The 20,043-nt window shown below is 41.7% G+C and overlaps 1 protein-coding gene across 2 annotated transcripts in view; it reads right to left on the bottom strand.

Moving 5' to 3' along the window:
* The window catches only part of rev3l (REV3 like, DNA directed polymerase zeta catalytic subunit), a 198,201-nt gene that overhangs the window by 62,238 nt on the left and 115,920 nt on the right, over positions 1-20,043 (bottom strand). For both annotated transcript variants that reach the window (XM_087983923.1, XM_043687152.2), the window contains 2 exons: positions 15,395-20,015; positions 8,949-9,874 (listed from right to left, as the gene is read on the bottom strand). In XM_087983923.1, coding sequence (XP_087840049.1) covers positions 8,949-9,874; positions 15,395-20,015 — 5,547 coding nt within the window. The remainder of the gene's footprint in view (positions 1-8,948; positions 9,875-15,394; positions 20,016-20,043) is intronic.

Below are 20,043 nucleotides of genomic sequence, written 5' to 3'. Positions count from 1 at the left end.
CGGTTTCCAAGAACAACATTCAATATTTTGGCCTCAATTGCATTCTTCAGCAGAAAATTCCACAAGCTCATCATTCTCCTCGTGAAATTTCTCATCTTGGTCCTAAGTGGTTTATCCTGTAACCTTAGAGTGTGCCCGCCCTAGTTCTGGACTCCCTGGTCACTGGCAACATCCTTTTTACATTTATGCTGTTTAGTCCTGTTAGAATTTTATATGTTTCTACGAGGTTCTCCTTCACTTTTCAAAACTCCAGTGAAGGTTACCCTAAGCAATTCAGTCCTTTCTTAGCCAGAACAACCTCTCTCTGGAATGGAGACTCTAAACTACACACAATTCACGAGGTGCAATCTCACCAAGACCTGTACAATTGCAATAGGGCATTCCTGTTCTTAAATGCTCACACTATAAAAGGTCAACATACCCTGTGCCTTTTTCACAGGCTGCTACTTTCTGCAACTGGTGTACAGCACCACCCAGGTCCCATTGTGTCTTCCACTATTCAGATAACCTGCATTCTTGTTCTTGCTACAAAGTGGGTAACATCCCATTTATTCACAACATACTTCACCCCTCTATTCGCATTCAACTTGTCAAAATTACACTGAAGCATTACTGCGCCCTCCTTGCAATTCAGCCCCCCACCCAGCTTTTTAGCATCTGCAAACTTAGATATCATATGTAGTTCCCTCGTGCATATTAATAAACATTGTGAATTGCTGTGGTCCAAACACTGATCTCTGCAGTAACCCAACAGTCCCTGCTGCCACTCAAAATGATCAGATTATTCCTACTCTTCACTTCCTGTCTGCCTATCACATACCCTATCCATATTTAAATATTCCCACCCCCATACACTTTGCATGCTAATCTTAATTTGTGAGACCTTACCGAAAGACCTCTGAAAGTGCAAGTAAACCACATCTACTTACTCTCCCGATCAACTCCCCAAGTTACATCCTCAAAACATTCCAGTAGATTTGTCAAGCATAATTTTCATTTCATAAATCCATGCTGATGTTGCCCAATTCTGTAACTACTTTCCAAGTGGTCAGCTATTAAAGTATTTATAACAGATTAGTATTTTCCCCACTACCATATGTTAGGCTAACCAGTCTATAATTCCTTGTTTCCTGTCTTCCTTCTTTTTTTAAAATAGTGATGTTAACAACTTTCCAAACCATAGGAACTCTCCTAGAAGGCCTACTGAAAGATGACCACCAATGCATCTACTATTTCTAAAACTACTTCCTTAAATAGTCTGGGCTGTAGATTATTGACCCCTGGGGATTTGTTGGCCTTCAAACCTATCAAGATAAATAAATGAGGAGCAGCTATCAAGTCAAAGGTGAAATCCCAATAAACCTTGCACCAACACCCATGATGCTAAAAAAAATTACAACATCCCTAATGCTGCAACACCACTGACCTTCATGCTTTGTATGGCTCAAATGCTCCCAGGCATATTCAGTACAATGCATTTTTGTATATCAATTATAAAAAGGTGCGAGTGCAACTTATTTGCTATATCTAGCTGTGTCTAGACATAGAAATATGTTGATAGGTTTTTATAATTTTTTTTAAACTAAGTATATCACTAACTACAGATATAATTTAGCAACTATCAAGCTAAAAATACTGGATCACCAAAAGAATACAGAAGGAGTAGTGGCCACCATCCCGCGTATTTCCCTTTACTTTTTTGAAGCCTTCCTTTGAACAAGTCTTGGAAAAATCATGTCTCACAAACTTGATTGAGTTTTTGAAGTATCAAAGAGGTTTGATGAGGGCAGATTGGTGGACGTGCTCTATATGGACTTCAGTAACGCATTTGACAAGGTTCTGCATGGGACACTGATGAGCAAGGTTAGATCTCATGGATTACAGGGAGAACTCGCCATTTGGATACAGAATTGGCTCAAAGGTAGAAGACAGTGTGGTGGTGGAGAGTTGTTTTTCAAACTGGAGGCCTGTGACCAGTGGAGTGCCACAAGGATCAGTGCTGGGCCCTCTACTTTTTATCATTTATAGAAATGATTTGGATGTGAGCATAAGAGGTATAGTGAGTAAGTTTGCAGATGATGATAACAAAATTGGAGGTGTAGTGGGCAGCGAAGAGGGTTACCTCAGATTACAACAGGATCTTGATCAGCTGGGCCAATGGGCTGAGAAGTGGCAGATGGAGTTTAATTCAGATAAATGAGAGGTGCTGCATTTTGGGAAAGCAAATCCTTGCAGGACTTGTACACTTAATGGTAAGGCCCTATGGAGTTTTTCCTGAACAAAGAGACCTTGGAGTGCAGGTTCATAGCTCCTTGAAAGTGGAGTTGCAGGTAGATAGTATAGTGAAGGCGGCATTTGGTATGCTTTCCTTTATTGGTCAGAGCATTGAGTACAGGAGTTGGGAGGTCATGTTGCAGCTGTACAGGACATTGGTTAGGCCACTGTTGCAATGTTGTGTGCAATTTTGTCTCTATCCTATCATAAAGATGTTGTGAAACTTGAAAAGGATTCAGAAAAGATTTACAAGGATGTTGCCAGGGTTGGAGGATTTGAGCTATAGGGAGAGGTTTAATAGGCTGGGGCTGTTTTCCCTGGAGCGTGGGAGGTGGAGGGGTGGCCTTGAAGTTTATATAATCATGAGGGGCATGGATAAGATAAATAGACAAAGTCTTTTCCCTGGGATGGGGGAGTCCAGAACTAGAGAGCATAGGTTTAGGGTGAGAGGGGAAAGATATAAAAGTGACCTAAGGGGAAACCTTTTCATACAGAGGGTGGTACGTGTATGGAATGAGCTGCCAGAGGTGGTGGTGGAGGCTGGTACAATTACAACATTTAAAAGGCATCTAGATGGGCATATGAATAGGAAGGGCTTGGAGGGATATGGGCCGGATGCTGGCAGGTGGGACTAGATTGGGTTGGGATATCTGGTCAGCATGAAGTTTCCGTGCTGTACATCTCTAAGTCTATTCCACATTTTTTTCAAAAATGACAGAAACAAAATAAATGAGTCAATTAGCTTTGCGTTGGTTATGGGAAAAGAGTTAGAATCAGATCTTTAAAAGAGGTTATAGCTGGGCACTTGGGAAAAATTCAAGGTAATTGGACAGAGTTAGTACAGATCTGTGAAAGGCAAATCATGCTTAAATCAATTTATTGGGATTTCTAAACAGTAACGTACTGTGGAAAAAGTGGAGCCTACTTATGTACTCGACTTGGATTTCCAAAAATGCATTTGAGAAGGTGCCCCAAACAATGGCTATTGTGCCAAGTAGAAGCACATGGTTTAAGTAATGTAAAGTCTTAGCAGAGAGAGAAGACTGGCTGGCTAGCTAACTGGCAGAACATGGACCTTTGTTTGATGTGATCAGTGGAATCCTACAGGAGTGTCTACTGAGGCCTCACCATTTTACATTATGTCAATGACTTGGCTCTTAAATTTGCAGATGACAAAGAGCTAGGAAAGTGTGTTGTAGAGAAGACCTAAGGTGGTTGCAGATTTGAATAGATTGAGTAAATGGGCAGGAGTCAGGCAAATGGAGTATAATGTAGGGAAAATGTGAAGATGTTCACTTGGCAGGAAAAATAAAACATACAGGGAGAATGACTGCAGAATTGAAGTGCAGAGGGATTTAGTTATTCCACTGTATAATTCACAAAATGTCAGCATTTAGGTAAGCAAGTAATCAAGGAGGGTAAAGGAGTGTCATCTTTTGTTAAGAAAGAATCTGAATCTCAGGAGGTTTGCTTCAGTTACAGAGTGAATTGGTAAGATTCCATCGCAAATGCTCAGTTTTGGTCTCCTTCTATAAGGAAGGATGCAAGTGCACTAGAAACAGTTCAGAAAAGGTTGATATCTGGAATGAGTGAGCTGCCCATGAGTAAAGGTTTGGTGGATTGTGTTTTTACTGCTCTGGAGTTTAAAAGAGTGAGGGGTGACTTGGTTAAAGTATATTCAAACTGAACTGTTTTGATGAGGATTCATTTTCTTTTTCTCAAGGCTTTGAAACAATGCCTCTGAAAGAGATAGAGGCAAAGTCATTGGATATTTTTAAGGCAAAAGCTAGATAATTTTTTTTTGTTAGGTCAGGGAATTGAGGGCTTTGGGGATAGAGGGGAATGTAGAATTTCAAACAAATAAAAATCAGCTATGATTGTACTGAACAGGTAGAATGGTCTCATTGTGTCGAATGGCACAATATAATCCAAATTTGTATGTTTCTTTGCATAATGTCATCCAGAAAATGAGCAGTTTCAACTACATTAACAAGACAGTTTCATTCACAAGTCAGCTTTGTCGAAAAGCAGTTCAGGCAGGGATGGAGGGCAGATGAGAAAGTACTTTGTTGACACCTTCCTGGCGCTGATTCAAAATAGTACAGAGAGCATAAAGTAGCCTCATGTTTCCTCAGAGTGGAGTTCTCGGTTATTCTTTCATGAAATGTTTGTACAGCTGACAAGGTCAGTATTTGTTGCCCTACTCTAACTGCTGCTTGGCTATATTTGAAGGGATTTCAAATCATTCATAATGTTGTGGATTGGAAACCACACATCAGAGATATACAGCATGGAAACAGGCCCTTTGGTCCAACTTGTCTATGCCGACCAAACATCCTGAACTACTCTAGTCCTATCTGCCAGCACTTGGCCCATTTCCCTCGGAACCCTTCCTATTTGTATACTCATCCAGATCCCTTTCAAATGTTGAAACTGTACCAGCCTCCACCACTTCCTCTGATAGCTCATTCTAACTCGCACCAGCCTCTGCATGAAAACGTTGCCCGTTAGGTCCCTTCTTACCCTAAACCTATGCCCTCTAGTTCTGGACTCCCCTGCCACAGGGAAATGACCTTGTCTATCCATGTCCCTCATGATTTTATAATATTCTATAAGGTCACCCCTCAGCCTCCAAAGGCCAGACCAAGTAAAAACGGCAAATTCCTTCCTCGGGAACAAGATGGATTTTTGCAATAATGAACGTTAGTTATGATGTTCATTGCTACCGAGATTAGATTTCACTTCCAGATTTCATTAATTGAATTTGAATTCTGTCAGCTTTAAACCCAACAGACGTGACCCTCAGGCTAAACCATCACCAGTCATCTCTCTCTAATGGAAGAACGACTTATGTTCTGTTAAGACTATGCACAGCAAAAATACACCACCATCTTCCATTCTGTGGTCACAGGAAATTGGGCAAGTTAACAAGTCTTGTACATGAATAAAACAACAATGATCCAGTCTCAACCACACAGTAACTGAATAAATCAGGTTTCTATAGGCAGTGGCAGTAAGGAGTTCAACGTGAGAGAAAGCGTATGAAGACTTAACAGCCTTCTGAACCCAAAGATAAAGTATTTGGCAATAACAATTTGAAAGTAATGACCAATACCTCACTTAAAGCTGCAACAAATCGAGTGGAGTTGGCAGATAACTGTCCAGAAATTTACTTTAACCTATAAATGATTTGTAGAGGACAGTGAATGTTATGTCAGAGCACAACTCTGATCAAATGGGCCGAGGAGCGTCAGGAGGAGTTTAATTTAGATAAATGTGAGGTGCTGCATTTTGGAAAGGCAAAATAAGGGCAGGACTTATACACTTAATGGTAAGGTCTTGGTGAGTGTTGCTGAGCAAAAGAACTTCAGCGGGCATAAATTCCTTGAAGGGAGAGTTGCAGGTCGACAGGGTACTGAAAGAAGTATTTGGTATGCTTGCCTTTATTGGTCAGTGGATTGAATATGGGAGTTGGGATATCACGCTGCATCAGTACAGGAAATTGCTTAGACCACTTTTGGAATACTGTGCTTAATTCTGGTCTTCCTACTATCGGAAAGATGTTGTTAAACTTGAAAGAATTCAAAAAAGATTTACAAGGATGTTGCTGGAGTTGGAAGGTTTGAGCTATAGGGAGAGGCTGAATAGGCTGGGGCTTTTCTCCCCTGGAGACTGAGGGGTTTATAAAATCATGACTGGCATGGATAGGGTGAATAGCTAAGGTCTTTTTCCCAGGGTAGGGAGTCCAAAGCTAGACAGCATAGGTTTAAAGTGAGGGGAAGGGTTGAAAAGGGACTGAAGAGGCAACGTTTTTATGCAGAGGATGATGCGTGTATGAAATGAGGCTGGGGCAATTACAGCATTTAAAAGGCATCTGGATGGGTATATGAATAGAAAGGTTTAAGAGGGATACGAGCCAAATATTGGAAAATGCAACTAGACTAACTTAGGAAATCTGGTCGGCACGGACAAGTTAGACTGAAGGGTCTGATTCCATGCTGTACATCTCCATGTTCAGTTACAATATGATGAAAAGAGACAAGACAATGAGATTGCATGGTCCTTAAAAAACAAAAACTGGAATTTAAAAGGTTAACATATTGCATTTTCTTTTGCCTGCACACGTTTTGAAAGGAAAACACTGCTTTATCATCCTTAGCCTATGTAAATTGGTATCCGAAATCTCGACTTCACAACTCCAGTTTCTGGTGGATAAAGATAATTTTGGCATAATTTCATTTCAAAAAAATCCTTTGCGCCTTAAATCACTGCATTTAGCTTTCAGTATTTTAAGGACTGCAGATGCTGGCAAGTCAGAGTCAATGAAGAATGGAGCTGGAAAAAACACAGCAGGTCAAGCAGCAGAGGATCAGGGGAGTTGACATTTCAGGTCAGAACTTTTCATTAGGACTGGGGAGGGGGAAGGGGGCTGAAAAATAAATAGAGGGAGGAGGTGGGGCTGGGGGATGGCGATAGGTGGACGCAGGCCTGAGGTGATTGTGATTGTCAGTGGGAGGGTGGAGCAGATAGGTGGGAAAGAAGATGGACAAATTAGATCAGGTCAAGGGGGCAGGGCAAGGAGGGAAGGCTGGACCTGGGATGACATTGGGGGGGTGGAGGGGGGGGAAAATGGAGAGATTTGGAAGCTGGTGAATTTTATGTTAAGGCCGTGTGATTGTAGGCTGCCGGAGACAGAAGATGACATGTTCTTCATCTAGTTTGCTTGTGACCTTTGTTTGACAGTGGAGGCAGCTCAGGATGGACATGCAGTCAAAGGAGGGGGAGGGCGAGTTGAAAACAGCTGGCAACTGGAAGGTGGGGTTGATTGGAGGATATGGATCATAGATATTCCCTGAACCAGTCCCTGAGTTGCACTCAATCTCTCTGATGTAGAGGGGACCACATCAGGAGCAACAGATGCAATAATCAGGAAATGCAAATGAAACTCTGCTGGACTTTGAATGATTCTTTGGGGCATTGGACGGAGATAAGTGGGGAGGTGTCAAGGCAGGCTTTACACTTCCTGCTGCCACAGGGAAAAGATGCCAGGTGTGGAGGAGAGTGTGAACCTAACAAAGGAGTCACGGAGGGAATGGTCCCTGCAGAAAGTGGATGGAGATGGGGAGGGAAATATCATTTTGGTGGTGGGGTCAGACTGCAGATGGTGGAAATGGCAGAGGATGATGTGCTGTATTTGGAGATTAGAAGGGTGGAATGTGAGAACCAGGGGATTCTATCGTCATTGTGGTTTTGTTTTGAGTGGGGGGGGTTAGGAGAGGAGATTTGGGGCTGGAGGAGTGGGAAATGGAGGAGATGCCGCTTAGGGCATTGTTGATCACAGGGGAGGGGAAACAACTGTTCGCAAAGTAGAAGGCCATCTAGGAAGTCCTGGAGTACAAGCAGGTTATACAAAGGAGAGACATTGCACTTACCCTAATTGAATTTTCAGAAGGCATTTGACAAAGGTGTCACACAGGATGCTACTAGAACAGAGATCATGATGTTAAGGGCAAGGTCCTGGCACAGAAAATGGATTGGATTACGAGCAGAAGAGAGAGTGTGGGATAAAGATGTTTTTTTCAGGGTGGCAGTTGGAGACTAGTGTTGTTCTGCAGGGGTCAGTGTTGGGATCACAACTATTCACATTATAAGTTAACCATCTGGATGAAGGAATGAACGGCATTGTTGCTACATTTTCAGATGACAGAAAAGGTAGGTGGAGGGGCAGGTTGTACTAATGGAGTGGAAAGACTTTAATAGGCTCTGAAAGTGGACGCTGAAGTGACAGATGGAATACCATGTGGGAAAGTACGAGGTTACGCACTTTGGTAGAAAGAATTGAGGAGTGTTCCAAATGGCAAAAGGCTTTGGAAATTTGAAACAGACAGGGACTTAGAAGTCCTACTCAATTCTCTTAAAAGGTTAACATGCAGGTTAACTTGGTAGTTAGGAAGGCAACTTCAGTGTTGGCATTCATTTTGAGGGAGCTAGGAATACAACAGCAGTCACATAACTGCTGATGCTGTTTTAGGTTCTGCTGAGACTGCATGTGGAATATTGAGAGCAGTTTTGGGCCCCGGATCTAAGGAATAATGTGCTCTCGTTGGAGGGGGCCCAGAGGAGGTTCACATGAATGATCCCAGGGATGAAGGGATTGTCATTATTAGGAGCGATAGAGGACACTGGGCCTGCACTTGATGGGAGTTTAAAGATGCGGGGGGGGGGAGGGAGGGGAAATTCTCATCGAAACAGAGTATGAAGGCATCTGGATAGAGTGGATGTGGAGATGATCTTCCCACAAATAGGATCCATGGACACAGCCCCAGAGCGATGGGACAACTCTTTAGAACTGACAGGAGGAGGAATTTGTTCAGCCAGATGGTGGTGATTCTGCGGAACTCATTGCCACAGAGGTTTGTGCAGGCCAGATCATGAGATAGCTAGATTCTTGATATTTAAAGGGTATCAAGGGTCATGGGGAGAAGGCAACGGACTGGGATTGAGAAACATAGCAGCCATGATTAAAATGGTGGAGCAGACATGGGCTGATTGACCTAATTTTGCTCCTATATCTTATAATCTTATGAAATATACATGAAATCAGATTCCAATGAAACAATTACAGAAATATGTATTTTTTTGTACTAGTTAAAAATTCAGAAATGAATACCTACCCATTTGTATAGGAGTACAGTAAAGCGCATCTGGAATTCCATCATTTCTAACCTTGTGGGAGACAGGGGTACTATGCAGAACTGATGCAGAATTTTCAGCAGCTTTTGTTTTAGACTGAAGGGGCGATCTTGCCAGTTGATTTTTATCAACCTGTGGAGCACCTGAAGGCACACTGTTGTTGTTTGGTGATGGGCAGTCCTCTACTGCAATCTCAGTGCTGAAGGCCAGTGTTGGCCTACTCATGTCTCCATCTTGATTTGGTTCCCACTGTCCTGCGTTAGGAGAAGCTGGCTGCTGCCATGGAGACAGCAGTGGTGAATCAGGTGAACTGTACGTGCGATAGTAATCATCATCTTCAAATGGCTTCATTCCTTTTGTTAATTGGCCTGTTGGAGACTGAGGTTTCAGGCTGTCCTGTTCTGGACTTTTTAGCTGCAATGTTTCAGGAGAGGCAGCAGGTTCACTCAACTGGACATGTCCTCCACCTTGCTCTTGGTCAGGATCAGCAGGAATTGCTATTGCTAACTCTCCAGCTGGAGAAGCCTCATGTTCTTGTGAAATCTGCAAGCACTGATTCTGGTTGGCATTCTGTGTTAGACCAAGCTGATTTTTTGAACGTTTCTTCGAGTTCTCATATTCTCTTTTCGCCTGAAGCCACAATTGCACTCGTTGTAAACCAGGTGGACTTTTACAAGGCAGGATTACAATCTTCCGGTCTTCAGAAGTTCCTAGACCAATCCTTATTTTTTGACCAGTAATATGTCTGCTCCCCGTAAAAGCAGGAGAGCCAGGTCGAGCATTTTGCGTCATCGCTGATAAGGCTGTCTTCCAGAACTGCAGTCCTTCCAATGAAAAATCTCCATCAAACTCCGGTAAGTCAGTGGGCAACCTGGTTTCAACTATCAAAACCCGTCCTCCTATCTCCCTATTATTGAAGGGGGAAAAAAAAATTTAGAAACACCATTCCCGTTGTATTTGGGTTCATCAGATGCTTACCTTCACAATTCCAATCAATAAGATAAGCATTGTTTAATTACACTCATCTGGACATCTATGGAATATGTTGCACAGTGGAAAACGAACATGCACACACATACACACCCACAGCCTTCTAAATAATTTCAGATGGTGGGGGAGACCGTTCATTTCTCAACCCCACCAAATCCAGATGGGATTAGAAATAATTGACCATCTAGCTCTATAAAAGCTTAACTGACATCCTGCGACCTGTGTATGGAATGTCCTTCCCAATTCCCCATTGAACTGGGGAGAAATTTTCTGGACACCAGTAAATAGAAGTGGGGACTCCCATCTAATTTTCCCAGCTACCTCAATCTTACCCTTCCCCTCATGTTCTATCCATATAACCAGCTTCTCTCTCTCGCTGAGGCATCCAAGCAAAGGGAAGGATTTGTACATAATCACTGCCTTCAATGGTCATATAGCACATATGCACATGTTCCTTTAATAGGAAAATTGTTTGATCCATAAATTTAGGAGAACAAGACCGAGTCCAAAGAAACATTCATACATAGTGACTCAAAATTTTAAAAAGCTATGAATACACCAAAAAGATTTCAAATTTTCTGGCTCCGATAGTAAATAGCATTGTTACTGCATCAAGACACTTGCCTGGATTGCTGAATACATTAAAAGAAACAAATTACCACTTCTATTTCAAAATGATCTGTCGTTAAAAAAAAAGGCCAATGCCAGATTAGGATTTCCTTTTCTCAATCTCAAAACTGCCAATCCAATAGAAAGAAACTGTTCCCTGCAGTTAGTTACCTAAATATTGGCATATGCAGACTGGGGTTTTGTCTTTTTGCTAAGCAGCAGCCTTTATGAATAGACTTAATGATACTGCTTACTTGCGTCTCTCTAAAGGTTACATTACGCTGTAGCAATAATATTGAATTTGTGGTATTTCCAAATAGGGATTTAGAATCAGGGAATAGGGATTATTGAGGCAAACTACACTTGCGGCATTACTTGGATCTTCATTATTTACAATGTTACATTCAAATACAACTTGTATTTCTTTACAGTGTAAGCAAGTTATGCTTGATGGGTTAAATATGTTTATTCTTGAAAATTAGAAGAAACAATTCCATTTAGGAAAGCAGAATTTATTCCATGTCCCTGTTGAGTGACCAACTACACATTGAAGCACAATAGAAAACTAAAATTACACAAAATCTGTTTGGAGAGGCATAGCGAGCCCCAGTGACACTTGCTAGAAGTTCTGAAAGATCTGCAAGCATTTGTATCCCTATGCTAGCCTACCACTTAATGGACTAGAGTGAGCAGTATCAGAAAGAAGTTTGGAGCACTCAGACTTAGTTTGAAAACAAAAATTCACTTATTCACGATAGGTATCACTGGCTGGGTTAGTGATTATTGCCCATCTCTTGTTACCCGAAGGTGTTGAGCAATGTCTGCCTGAACTACGGCAGTCCATTTTCCTCAGATGGACCCACAATATAACAAGGGAAAGCGCTGCAGATCTAACCCAGTAACGCTAAAGAAAAGCTGACATATTCCCCAGTCAGTACGCTGAATGGCTTGGAGGCGAACTTGAAAAATGGAGGAGTTCCTATGTATCTGCTGCCCTTGTCTTTGTGGATACAAATGATTGAGAGTTTGGAAAGTGCTGTCTAAGGAGCCTTGGTGAATTTCTGCAGTAAATCTTTTAGAATGGCATACACTGATGCTACTAAATGTTGACAGTAGATTGAGTAAATATTTGTGGATGTAATGCCAATCAAGTAGACTGCTTTGTCCAAGATAGTGTCAAGCTTCACAAATGAATTTGGAGTTGCATTCATCCAGAAAGTCCTGTAGATGGTGGACAGGCTTTGGGGAGTCAGGTGGTGAGTTACTCATTGTCATATTCCTAGCATCTGATCTGCTCGTCGTTACAGCATTCATGTATAGTTAGTTCAGTTCACTTTGTCAGTAGTATGCCTCAGGATGTTGACAGCAAGGGATTCAGTGATGGTATGCAATTGAATATCATGGGGCAATGGTGAGAGGTTCTTCTTGTCAGAGACATTCATTTGCTGGCACTTGTCATAAAACAATACAATACAGCAAAGATCTTTCGAGCCCCTGAATCTGTATCACCAAAATATATTACGACTTACAGCACTACCGTAGTGCACCCCCACCACTAGATCCACAGCTTTGAACACTACGACATTTCAATTGCTCACCCAAGTAACTTCTAAAAGAAGAGAGATTTCCCACCTTGACCTCCTCCTGCCTTTCACTTCAAAATTATGCCTCCATGTTGTGCACTCTTCAACTAGGGGAACAGCTGCTTTCTACGGACCCTGTCCATGTCCCTCAATCTTAAACAGCTCTATCAGGTCCACAGTCTCTGCTCCAAAGAAAACAACCTGAGATTACAAAGCATCTCAATTAATGAAATGTTCCATCCAGGCAACATCCTGGTGAACCTCCTTTGCAAATCCTCCAGTGCAATCACATCTTTCCTTTAGTGTGGTAACCAGAACTGCACAGTACTCCAGCTGTGGCCTGACCAACATACTGTATAGCTTCAATATGAACTCCCTGCTATTATAAACTATGTCACGTATGATAAGAATGTTACTTGTCATTTGTCAACCCAAGCCTGATATTATTCAAGTCTTGCTGTGCTTTGGACATGGACTGCCTCAGTGCTGAGTTGTCATGAATCGTGCTGACCATTGTGCCATCACTGGTGAACATCCCCACTTCTGACCTTATAATGGAGGGAGGTCAATGGCAAATGCTAAAATGGTAGGACATTACCCTGTAAAACACTTGCAGAGATGTCATGGACTTCAGAAAACTCATCAAGTTCAACCATCTTCCTCTGTGCCACACATGACTCCAACTACCACTCCTGATTCCCTTAAACACTAGTTTTGCTAGGGTTCCTTGCTGTTACACTTCGTCAAATGTAGTCTTGGTTCATCTCACCTCTGGAATTCAGATCTGTTGTCCAAGTGTGAACCATGGCTGCAATGAGGTCAGGGGCTGAGTGGCCCTGGTGGGATCTAAACTGCGTGAATTGAACAAATTATTGCTAAGCAAATGCTTCTTGTCATCACTGTTGATGACACCATCATTTTTACTGATGATTGAGAGAGTACTCTGATGGGATGGTTGGTTGGTTTGGATTACCCTGTGTGGCAACAGGACATAGCTAGGCTGTTTTCCATACTTTCAAGTAAATGTCAAGTGTTCTAGCTGTATTTGGGATAGGTTTAGAGCATACTATGTCAAACTAAATCCCCCGGTTTCTTTTTAAGTTGAAGAGCAAAAAGAGAGATCAGCATTGGAGTATAGGTTGTTCTGCTATGACGTGCATTTCGTCAACACAAATTCACTAACATGATTGATAAATTGGGGATGTTGTTTCTAAAGTGGGAACTCCTAAAAAGTCTGTTGGCTATAACAAGATTACATCACCAACGCTTTAAGTGCTGTTTCTAAAGCACAAATTTTCTCTTACACTCGGTTATACAAGAATGTAACCATCATGTTATGGAAGAGCTGACTGTGTTGCATTTATTTACAATACTGCACATTAGCAAGAAGGTGCAAAGTCTACAAAATGGTTCCAACATAATCATAGAATCCCTACAACCCGGAAGCAGGTCATTCAGCCCATCAAGTCCACACCAAAGAGCATCCCATCCAGATGCACCCTTTACCCTATCGTGTAACCCTGTAGTCCCATGGCTATTCCACCTAACCTGCACATCCCTGGACACGATGGGCAATTTAGCATGACAAATCCACCTAACCTGTACATCTTTGAACTGTGGGAAGAAACCAGAGCACCCAGAGGAAACCCAATCAGACAGTTGCCCAAGGGTGGAATTGAACCGGAGTCTCTGTGCTGTGAGGCAGCAGTGCTAACCACTGAATGATTGATAAGGGACTCCATTTATGAAGGATAGATTGGAGACACTGGGGCTAATCTCCTTAAAAAAAGGTTTAAGAGAGATTTGAAAGAGATGCTCAAGTTCACAAGGGATCTGGACAGAGTAAATGGACAGCAATTGTTCCTGTGGATGGAAGAGTCAGGAACCAGAGTAAAATATTTAAGGTGACTATCAAAAAAAACTACAATGGAAGGTAGGAGAAAGTGAGGACTGCAGATGCTGGAGATCAGAGCTTAAAAATGTGTTGCTGGAAAAGCGCAGCAGGTCAGGCAGCATCCAAGGAGAAGGATAATTGACGTTTGGGCATAAGCCCTTCTTCAGGAATGAGGAGGGTGTGCCAAGCAGGCTAAGATAAAAGGTAGGGAGGAGGGACTTGGGGGAGGGGTGTTGGGAATGCAATAGGTGGAAGGAGGTTAAGGTGAGGGTGATAGGCCAGAGAGGGGTTGGGGGCGGAGGGGTCAGGAAGAAGATTGCAGGTCAAGAAGGCGGTGCTGAGTCTGAGATGGGGGGAGGGGAAAATGAGGAAGCTGGAGAAATCCGCATTCAACCCCTGTGGCTGGAGGGTTCCTAGGCGGAAGATGAGGCGCTCTTCCTCCAGGCGTCGTGTTGCCATGGTCTGGTGATGGAGGAGGCCAAGGACCTTAATACAATGGAAGGTAACCATAGTGAATGGTTTCAATCTGGAAGCATTGCTCAAGGTGGAGGTTAAGGCAGACATTTCAGATTTTCAAAGGGAAATGGATAAGCCACTGAAGAGAAAATAATGCAGGCTTATTCACAAAGGGCAGGGAGTTCCCTCACTAAAACTGCTGCAGAAACCAACACATTCAAATGGACCAAATGGTCTTCTATGATTCTAATCTACTCTCTAAAATCAATTTGTTCAGAAATTTATAAAACTGCTGAAGTAAAAGTACAGTAAATGTTTACTACAACAGGAGATCTATTGCCTAAAATGAGTAGAAAATTGAAGCTTGCTTAAAGACTTCATAAATGCTAGTAAATCATTCTCCCAGTGTGTGCGTGGGTTTCCTTCGTGTGCTCCGGTTTCCTCCCACAGTCCAAAAATGTGCAGGTTAGGTGAATTGGCTATGCTAAATTGTCTGTAGCGTTAGGTGAAGGGGTAAACAGAGGGGAATGGGTCTGGGTGGGTTGCGCTTCGGCGGGTCGGTGTGGACTTGTTGAGCCGAATGGCCTGTTTCCACACTGTAAGTAATCTAATCTAAGCTAAAGAATAAGTTAATTTTTGGAGGTGATACAGAGAAAGTTTCTCTTGATGATATTTAGATTCTGAGTCAGTAGGCCAACCTTTCTGTAAAAAGAAAAAAATTAACTTGCATAACAGTCGGTATATCATAACTTAAACGATGTACAAGTCAGAATATATCAAACAACTTTTTAATGTTATCATTGTGTAGCATCATATATTTGACGTCAAAATAGGACTTTAGATAAATTCACACTTCCACAATTTTAAACAGTGAGAGAGGCAGTAACCATCTCACCTGGGCTTTTCTGGAGCATCTGAAGGATCGCTGCAGAATGGTTCTTGGTAGACAATTTCTGCCAGATTATGATCATACAGCGTTGCCACGATTTCCTCTCGGCTTGGTGGTGACATTAAAGGCTTTAGAATGTGAGCACCTGACGTGCGGCTAATATAACAGCTATGTTTGGTTTGTAATGGTGAATTGACGGATGCTGGAGAACTATGAGACGTTGCTGGTGAACCATTACTATATTTAGAAGCACAAAGCTCTGGATCTTCACAGCTTATTGCTGCCATGTCATCACCAACAAATCCTATAGCTCCATTTGGACTCGAACCAGTCGAAAGGGCAGACAAACACACATCAGATCGGTCACATTCTCTTCCACTTCCTTCATCTAATAGCATTAGTTGACTACTAGATGACTTTATTGGGCTGCAGGAAGTTCCATTCTCCAAAGGATCATGGCAACGATTGGAAGTCTGATCCTTCATCTCAACAATAGACATTCCAGACAAATGGGTGCTGGATGATTCAGAAGAGTTTGACAGAACACTTTGAACTGGCATGTCAAAGCTTTTATTTAATTGTTTCAACTTCTCTTCACTGTCTAAAAAGGACTTTTCAAACAGATCAGGGCTGACTGAGCCAGATCTAGCCCACTCAACATTGGTTGATGGCTGATGTATTTGGTCAGAGTGCTGCACTTTACTGCTTTGGGACTTGTATCCACAAGTTTCTATTACTGCCTGGGCTGGAACAGATTCCTGGACATCACTCAAAAATTTTTGAGGCAGATTTTGCTCAGCAGCTGGCATGAATTGGCAGCCAGAATATACAGTGCAATACCTGGTTTGTCCAACAGTATTGATATCAAAATTGTAAGACGGAGGAAGTTCTGGTGATAAGCTGTCAAAACTGTAACTATCAAACCCTGCGTCGGAATGGAAAACAGGGTTGTCATCAGAAAAAGGACAATTGGATTGAGAAGTTTGAGATTTCTTGGGTGGCACTCTTTTTGAGGTTTTGGTTTTCTTCTGCACAATATTTGCACTTCTTGCGTTTTTCATTTTTTTAGAAGCAGCATCCTTTTGGGACTTTGAATGAGCAACAGAGAGAAGACCAGAAAAGTCTGTGCCAGCAGAATTTTTATTGAAATCATTTTGCTCATTTGGGCAAGAAACACTTCTGTGAAACACAGCTTTTGGTGAAGGAGCTTGAACATTGCCTTCTTGTGTTTTTTGTTGCCTTTTCTGTAGTAATTCGCGCAAAACAGTGAGACTAGACTGAGTACCACTAAAAGGGGCTTGGCTATCCATTCTAGGACAGTGTTCAGATTTCTGAGAGTGGGGTGCAATATTTGTGTCCAAGAAGGTTTCAGACACTGACCTCTGCTTTATTCTGGGAGGGGTGAAGTCAGATATATCTAAAATGTTGGTGGTTTCTTGTTCCCCTTCCACAACCTTTTTCACTAACTTAGTCTGGCTACATGAAATAAAATTAAGACAATGACCATCCTTTTCATTTTCGACTGGAGAAATCCTGTGAGGTAAATCCATACCATTATTTCCTTGTGAATATGCTGATTGTTGATTTACCTCAGAAATAAGTAGAGCAGATTTTGATTGCTGGTGAGCTTTGGATTGCTGGTGAGCTTTGGATTGCTGGAATTGTTGAAATGAATGATTTACTTTGCCATCAACCTCAAGCTCTGACTGAGATAATGTAGATTTCTGGTGAGATTTAAGTGTTTGTGCATTCTCTCCATTTTGAATCTCTCTAGTTTCAGAAATATGCTGACCACCATCAACCTTTATTTGGTACATAATCTGTGACCTCGGCTGCGATGAATTGTTCCTCTGTATCCTAAACATGTCTTCGGTTGAATGAACTGGCAAGTGGGAGTACTGTAAAGACTGTGGATGATGTTGAACTGTGGAAGAGGCTGTTAACTGACCAAAACACCGCTGATTCTGAGGAACAGCCAGTGTTGTCTGTGGTTCAAGGTTAGTGTCCATCGATAATTGAAAATTCTCAGTTATTTGAGCCTTGTTATCCAACATGTAAATAGACTCAGGCTGAACACAAGAAGGACTTGTTTTACTGAGACTGAAAGGAAGACTAGAATGCAACTGGGACTGAGAACACGTTGCCAACTGAGACAGTGTATCTGAGACTTGTTCACCTGGCGGATAAGGGAAATCGTGCAAATTTGTGCTGTCATCAACTTCCAGCAACGAACAATAGTAGCCCCCAGAATCACCTTGGATTTCTTCAGAATAAGGCTGTGTTGAAGGAAGATGCCCTGTCGAACAGAGGCTAAGAGGAATGTTGGGTTGCTCATCAGTCTTGGAAATGGGATCGGATTCTACAGCAAGCACATTTTCAAAATTTCCACAAAACCTTCCAATTGATTGTTCTTTACAGGAGGAATTCGGTTCTGTGTTGACAGGCTCAGAGCTTACCTCTTGCTCATTTGATTCTGAACTTTGCAAAGTTCCTTGCTTCGCAGCAAGATATGGAACTACATTTTTTGGTTTCCGGGTCCATCTTTTTCTGGTTTTCTTGCGCTGCTTTACCTTCTGTTCATCTTTTTCACCAACTGCCACTTGCTTAACTTTTTGGGGTCCTTTCATCCTTTTAGCTGTAGCACCAACGTTAGAGGGAGATTTTTTCCTGGATTTCAAACATTGCTTTTTTCCACGATTTCTACTGCCTTGCAACAAATAATTAGAATTATTTAAAGCAGAGGGGTCACTCTCTCTTATCAGCACATCTTCTGTTGACACAACTGATAGCATTCCATTCCCTTGCATTTCACTTGGTGACCAGCAACGAGGCGGTGATAGTTTAGAAGGACTTGGCATTCTCTCCGACATAAAGCCGAGTTTGTACATAACATCTTTATATTCTATTGAACAGTCATCAGCTTCAGCACTGTAGCAGGGCGAAGGAGGAGAAAGTGGTGAAAATTCTACTTTTTTTATAGTAAACACACTTCTTTTCCCTTGAGCTTGGTTAGCAATATTCAGTTTTTCCTTTCTTTGTAGTTTTTTAAATCTTCCAGTTCTTTTCTTTAAGCTCGACTGAACTTTTGCTTTTTTCCCTCTTTTTGGTGTAGGTATTGATAGCAAAGGTTTGACAACAACAGGAGGTTCAGTGACCTTCGGCCACCAGTCTTTTAAAGGTGAAATTTTGTGATATTTTTGCAGTTTATCTTCATCGAGAAGAACGTGGTCCTCATTTGAATCCACTTTTCCTATCTTAACTAGCATATTTTTTCTACCCTTGAATCGGTTAATAATAATATATTTTATAATTACAGGAGGTTCTTTCTTATTAAGCCTTCTTCTTTTACGTGATCGCTGAGAATGATCTATACTGTTATCATTGACTTTTGAACATTCTGACCGAGCTGGACTGATCTTGAAGGTTTCTGAGCATTGACCATGCTCGCTATCTTCAGTTTCATAGCTTACTTTCCGCTTTGTTCGGAGTGTATACTTACTGGACGCCAATCGAAGTGACTGTCCTAGACTATTTTCAGGAGATCCATCCTTAAAGATTTGGGAGTCTAAAGAAAATCCATTACCTAAAGATTTCACTGTATTGTGACCTAGAGGTATTTCATTTTGCAGTACCCTATTGCTACAAGAATTCAGTTCTGTGGATTGGGCACTTGTTCCCTTTGTAATTGTTGAATTTTCGGTCAGCTGGATACCAATTGATCTCTTTTTACTCAACTTGAGCTTTAACCTGCGATCATCTTGTTTTTGAAGTTTCGAGGGCCTGTTGAACATTTTTTCTGGACATTTCAGACAGTTAGGAAGTACTACGCTAGGGAAGAATGTATACTGTGCCTCATGCTGATCAATTACAGTTCTCTCTCTTTGGGTTGCTTGAAAGTCTTCATATCTAATTTTAAGTTCAGTATGATTTTTTGCAGTGTTGCTTTCAGCATCTATTGCTGTACTTCTTTGGCCTTCAAAAAGCTGAACCCCATTTTTTACACCTCTCGGAGGAATCAAAGATTTGTCACACACGGTGTTCTCTGTTTTATTGGACGCATGAGGCACTTTATTAGCTATTCGCCCAACCAAGCAATCAAGAGTTGAATTACTATGAAATTCATCTTCACTGGTTTGATTTCTTGGATGTGTAAATGACAACCTTTTTTCACAGTTAATGCTGATATAACGCTTTACCCTTTGAAGTTTATCAGTTTGCACTGGAACCTGATTTTCATAGTCACTGGTAATACATTTATTTTCACAGACTGCACTTGGAGATTTGCCAACCATTTCAGCATCTACAAACTTCACATTGTGAGAGCCAAGGTCTTCGCTAGATGTGCTGTATTTTAATTCATAACTGGCTTCATTCGATAAGTTAGAAACAGCATGTTCAGGCTTCTTTGTCACAATGAATGAATTTTGATAAGAAGGTAATTCTGTGGCATTTAAATCATCGAGTGCATGAGGTGTGGTACCTGCATGATTGTACTGTAGTCTAACATGATCAGATGATGGCAGTTCTAACATCACAGTCTCTTTGTGAAATGTTGACTTTGTCAGAACTTTGTCTCGGACTGCTAACGTAGAATGAGTTCTTGAACCATCTTCATTCAAAGTGTTATCTAAAATTCAATAAGATAGCCATGGAAT

The sequence above is a fragment of the Chiloscyllium plagiosum genome, unplaced genomic scaffold, assembly GCF_037043375.1.
Source record: "Chiloscyllium plagiosum isolate Xiang-an unplaced genomic scaffold, Cpla_swu_hap1 HiC_scaffold_3, whole genome shotgun sequence".
Lineage (NCBI taxonomy): Eukaryota > Metazoa > Chordata > Chondrichthyes > Orectolobiformes > Hemiscylliidae > Chiloscyllium > Chiloscyllium plagiosum.
This window is presented reverse-complemented; position numbering and strand designations above follow the sequence as displayed.